General features: G+C 45.7%; 1 protein-coding gene across 1 annotated transcript; it reads right to left on the bottom strand.

The window, feature by feature from the left end:
* Window positions 1-990: 990 nt before the first annotated feature.
* On the bottom strand, window positions 991-1,811 carry CLAFUR5_10277 (Short-chain dehydrogenase srdC; the record flags this gene model as incomplete). The annotated part of the gene is made up of 2 exons (XM_047909425.1): window positions 991-1,694; window positions 1,754-1,811. 2 exons carry the CDS (start codon window positions 1,809-1,811, stop codon window positions 991-993), a joined length of 762 nt encoding a protein of 253 aa, XP_047764744.1.
* Window positions 1,812-6,006: the final 4,195 nt, after the last annotated feature.

Here is a 6,006-nt window from a genome sequence, read left to right as displayed (position 1 = left end):
TAGTACGACAGAATAAGAAATAGCTAGGAGTCTCAACCCTTGCTACCTCCCCTGCTTACGGTAAGGAGATAGCGTTCCGATGCTGACAGACGCTATACTCTTACTAACACTACAGACCGGACTAGTCAGACTCTGTCGTTGTTAAGCAACGTTCAAAAGTTAGACAGGGCCTCCGCACAGACTTGGACCGACAAAAGGTGCAAAGGGATGGACGAATCGTGTTGCTGTATAAGTCACGACAAGTCTATAGAAAGTTCAGCCAATGACAATACTCAGTCTCGTTGCTGTGAGCAAGGGTACAGGGATCTAAGCGATAAACTGCTAAGCACCAGTGAAATCTCAAAGGAATAGGGGCCCCAAGTGGCTTTAGTCGCCGCGCTCGGAGCACAGCCCGATTCGCTACGATCCTGGATTCGGCTGGGATGTTCGGCAACGCTTGTGACTCCTATGCGGACAGACGCTATATGCTTAACCATCCTATTGCCCGTTCGCTCTACCGTACTTAAGTTGGACCGTAAGACGAGTACAAGGTGAATGACTATGCAGGAATCCCTCGTGTTGTTGTATGTTTTCGCAGTCCCTTCCTTTTTGCTAGCGTGGCGGAGCGTAGGTGAATGAACCGGAATTGATCCGAGGATGTCTCGACGATATCGCGGCGCACTTGGTACGACAAAGAACTTTTGCACTGCTGGATTGCAGTCACACTTCGATAGTCGTGTGTGATTCAGTCTTTCATTTCATATCAACCCAGTCAATCATTCAAGTATGGCTTCGTCCTTCTTCCGCCTGCTCCGGCTTCAGCTCCGCTTACGCAAGAACCCGGAGAAACCCGTCACCTGGACTTGGAAAGTGGACCGACCAGTCACGTGGATGATCAGACGCTCGCAATGGGACCAACACGATCCGAAGCATATCGAAGACCTCCTCTCATCGCAGCAATTTGTCGTTACTGCGCAGTATAACCTCCATCAACAGCCAGTGTCGCACCAGTCATGAAGCTCGACTCGGACTCGCGAGGTAGACGATCGACTCAGCGACCTCTTCTGGCTCTCCAAGTCTCTGCTGCGGGACCTGCTGGACCAGTTCAGCCATGAAGCCTGCCTCGGATGTAGACTTGAGTATAGGCGTAGCGATGTAGCCGGGGCAGACGGCGTTGATGCGAATGCCTTGCGAGGCGTAGGCCATAGCATCGGTTCTTGTCAAGCCTACGACGCCGTGTTTCGAGGCTGTGTAGGATGCTGCTGGAGTGGAGGGATGGGACGCAACCAGGCCCAGCATGCTTGCCACGTTCACTATGACACCACGGCTACCGCGAGGTGCGGGTGAAAGAGGCTCCTGCTTCAGGAATTGTTGAATCTGAGCTCTTTGGCACAGCCAGACTCCGTTTAGATTGACGGACATGACGCGTTGCCAGTCTTCGAGGCTATTCTCGTGGGTGGGAAGGGGTGTTCCAGCGATATCGGCATTGTTCACGGCCACGTCTAGACGTCCGAATGCAGAGACCGTGGAAGCAATGGCGGCGGTGACGGAATTCTCTTCACTGGTGTCCATCTCGATTGGCAGGATTTCAAGATCTGGATAACGTTCCTTCAGCTGGTTGATCGATTCTTTGAGATTTCCGGGATGGATGTCGCAAAGCGCAAGACGAGAGATGCCATATCGAGCGAAAGCATATGCTGTACTTTGACCAATACCTGTATGTAGATGAGCAAGAGCCATCTGTTTGACTCGAGTTAGTCTTGCGATCTCGTACCTGACGCGGCGCCAGTGATGAATGCAGCGCCTTTTAGTAGGCTCATTGTGCTGGGCATGATGAGAGTGCCTCTTTTTGCTTCGGTCAGGATGTCTGCAAAGAGTAACAAGAGTCCCGATGTCCTGCATCACATCGGCTGTGGGTCAGCGTGGAGCAGGTGAGCTTGTGTTTCGATAGCGTCAAGACTCAAGACCCCGAGGCTCCACAGCATAGTCGGGGCAAGGCACATTCTCCGTCTTGGCCGAAGCGCACTTTGAAGCTCGACATGTGAATGTCGAATGGTGATGATATGATGGCGTCCGAGAAGCAAGCACTCAGGCATGCAGGTCAGGCGAAGAATCAGACAAGGATCAATCGGTACATCCCGCCTGAAATGCGGGACGCAGGGCAGGTCATTTGCTGTCAAGCGGGCATGTGCCAAAGGAAGCAGCTACCTACATGTAAGCTACTTGGTAGATGATGCTGTATCTGCAGACTGACGTGGTGTTCCTCTTCGTCGCCGCGATGCCATTGCCGTTCCGCTATCAAGGGTGAGGAGCATCGGGGGAGGAGTTCCGCACTGCCAACTGGTGTTGTTATCTGTGGGCGACTCCAGCGACTCTTGGTTCGGTGGGAGCCAGACGCCACTACATAGTTCTATCCGTGCTGTCACAGCGATCCGCATCCTCGTCCCTGTTACTCCACAGCCCACAAATGCAATACATGAGGTTGCGGAGTACCTGGTCTTTTCCAAGACGTCCAGAACAACATCGCCAGGCTTATGTGTGATGAAGTGTTCTGAAAAGCAACATTGAACACATGCATGTTCCTTGAGAAAGCGTGAGTGAACGACGGCATAAGGCCGTGTTTACCTAGCTTGTGGATTGTAGCTTACTAGCTTATTCCAGATGTCGTATTACTATACTAGATAAGGCCTAGCTTACTAGCTACTACTAGTATCGTATATCGCGCGACGCGTCTTTTTTATATATTTATAAATACCTCTTTCTAATCTATTATAAATACTCGTAGAGCTGTTGTCTTAATCTATTATTATTAGTACCGATCCGAGTGAAGACGAAGTCGTACCTATAGTAAATAATAAGCGTAAGAATATATCTATCGAGAAGGTTACTAGATTATATTATAAGAAGATAAAGTCGCTATAGTAGTCGAAGGATAAGAAGGGCGGTAAATACTATCTAGGCTTTAGTCGTTAGTTAAATAAATAGACTAAGGTATTATTAACTTACCTAAAGCGCTAAAAGGACCGTAGTATTATAACGAATTATTATAAGTAGGTATAAGTACGTAGTCGGGTAAGGTATAAGTCGAATAGATGTTCTATCTAAGGGAGGCGCGGAGGGCGCGAGAGTCATATACAGGCGCCAAGCCGCTAGTCGGATTAGTCAGCGGGCGCGAGGTCTAGGTACGTGCCCGCGGGTTTAAGTAAATATACGCCGGTACGGTAACACTACCCCCCCCTCTTAGAGTACGCTCCGGAGCACTCTTCTCTCCTCTTATATCTTTTGTATCTATTATATCTCCTATTACCTTCGTAAACACCTTATTATCTATTAGACTATATATATCGCTCTCTTTCTTATAAGCCCGGAGGTCTCGTTCTACTAGTATTAGAGTCATTGCTACTTATACTAGTTAGCGCGCTATACGTGTACCTATAGTATTCTTATTCGGTATCTAGTCTATAGGTACTTAAAAACTAGGTGGCTTAGTCGCTCTCGGGTAGTTATAGTAAAAGTCGGCTACGGGGGCGGCGGTAGTCTCGATAACCTAGTCCGTAGCTTTATAGGATAGCTTATTATATCTAATATATTTTACTAAGTATTCCTAATATAGCTATTTACCTCCTACCGGTATTAGTCCTCGCGGCCATCTCTTCTTATAGTCTAGAATTTGCTTAACTTCCTATTAGTCGGGTTCGGCGGGATCGGCTTCGTATTATTCGTCGTCGATAATTCGGATTAGTAGTAGTACGGGTTATATCTTTCCTATAACCGGCGGATAAACTAGTATAAGAAGGTATTAGTAGAAGCAATTATCGATATTTAAAGCAGGTAGGAGCTCTACTTTATAAGTATTACCCGGTAGTACCTCCGTAATTACGTACGGTCTAGACTACTTTACGTCTATCTTACGAGAAGGTCTCTCTATCGTCTAGTTCTTAGTACTTACCTATACTTCGTCGCCTTTAGCGTACTATAGTATAGGTATACGCGTCTAGTTTACGTACTTAGCTTAGACTACTTATACTAAGGCTATCTACTATTGTAAGTATTAGTATATCTCTTATATCTTAGCCGTAAACTTGTCCGCGGACTCGGCGTCTAGTTGCTATTTATATAGTATTAGTAGTATAGGCAAGTCTAAGTCGAACTTAGAGAACCTTAGATTACGCCTAGTATTAGTACAGAACGGTAAGATGCCTATTATTACGGACACTATATTGTTTACTATAAACTTAGCTAATAGAGTCTAATCTAGCTAGTCGTCCTAGGTATAGTTAATAAAGATACGTAGGTATTACTCTATTACTTTGTTCGTGTTCTCCGACTGTCTATCTATTTCTAGGTAGAACGACGAAGATAGCTTTCGACTAATACTAAGTAGCGCGTATATCCTACGCTAGAATACGGAAACCTATTACGTACTACGATCCGAGATAATAGACTTCGGGAGCCTATATCTACTAAATACGTACTTAAGGAATACTAGTACGTAATGCTCTACTATTATCGAGGTAATAGGAATGATATGTCGCTCCTTAGTTAAGCGGTATATAACGGTTATGTTAAGATGTAGCATCTCAAAGGGAGTCAACAATCAGGAAGTGATCTGGCAGCCTGAGGCATGCACGATGACTCAGCTTGTAGGGAGATACCTTCTCTCCCCTTTAGCTTAGATAGACATCCAACACAATCAACATATTGGTTCCTAATATATTGCTACATGCTCGTGCTATTAGTCAGTTGAAGATTGATCTCTTACTCCACTCCGCTACTATCCACCCGTACCTGTTTAACAGGTTATGAGCCCGGGTTTGTGTAGGAATAAGAGCAACCTATATTAGTACAGGTTACTTGTATCCCTTACTATCGTAGCAGAAAACATCTGGGAATCAGAAGTCTACCCCGTCTATCCTATCAAGGAGCTTAGTTCGATACTAAGTAATAGGTAACCTAGACAAGGACTCTGTGCGGCTTACTTAAAGCCAATACCTTGAAGATACTCTGTAGGCAGAACTGCATCGAGATACTATCAAGAAGGACTTCAAGTAAGTCATTTGAAGCTCTGCTAGGAGAGACAGACCTGTGTCCTAGCCCGAGACCTCACACCGCTCCTTCTTTACTTTACTAAGTAGGCCTTAGTATCCATACCTACGAACTTTCCTATTCTATACTAGAAGCCTTAGCAGGATCTGAGCCACCACTTTGGAACATACACACCTTGTTTCATTACATCCAATTTATTATGGATTCATACCAAGAGAAGACAGAGGAGAAGGGAGGCAAAATCCCAATTCTTAGGAGGGACAATTAGAAGAGATGGTTCAACCTTTAGAGATACAAGATGGAGAGCCAATCAGCATTCTTTGCAATTGATGACCTAATAGAAGTGTCTTTTGACAACATCAAGGGCAAGACTCTGAAACTCTAAGAAGAGGCTACAACCAAAGAGATCCTCAATACGCCAACATGGACAAGACACAATGCAGTATACAACTTCAGTATCCTTAGTAGGATCACAGAAGAAGATGAATTTGAGCTTAAGGGCTTATATGAATCTAGAAGAGCTGCTGAGAAGTAGGTGTATCTCTGGAACAAGTATAGCCAGGTGCTACCAACCTATACACATGAGCTCACGAAGCAATTTGTGACCTTTGAGATGAGTAAAGAGTTCACCATCAGATCTGCATAGACACACCTGGTTTCTCTTAGAAAAAGGATTGCTGATGTTGACCTAGAGGGTCAGCATTACAGGAAAGCTGATGTGAGGATGACCTAGCTCTTAAGCTCACTGCTACCTGACTACCATGTAGCCAGGGATACTATCATGGCTCAGCCAAAGATGGATTATGAAAGGACCTTAAAGATCCTTGAAGCTCAAGAAGCTAGGTTGGATCCCTCTAAGGCTGAGTATGGCATAGCAGCCACCTGGGTCAAGCCCTCAGGTCTAGCAAGACCACTCTCCTGCCTTCTCTATGAGAAGGATCATCTGATCAAGGACTGCCCTAGTTTGCCTGAGGCAAGAAA

Source organism: Fulvia fulva, chromosome 7 (genome assembly GCF_020509005.1).
Source record: "Fulvia fulva chromosome 7, complete sequence".
NCBI lineage: Eukaryota > Fungi > Ascomycota > Dothideomycetes > Mycosphaerellales > Mycosphaerellaceae > Fulvia > Fulvia fulva.
Note: the sequence above shows the minus strand (reverse complement) of the source record. Positions and strands in the feature narration are given on the sequence as shown.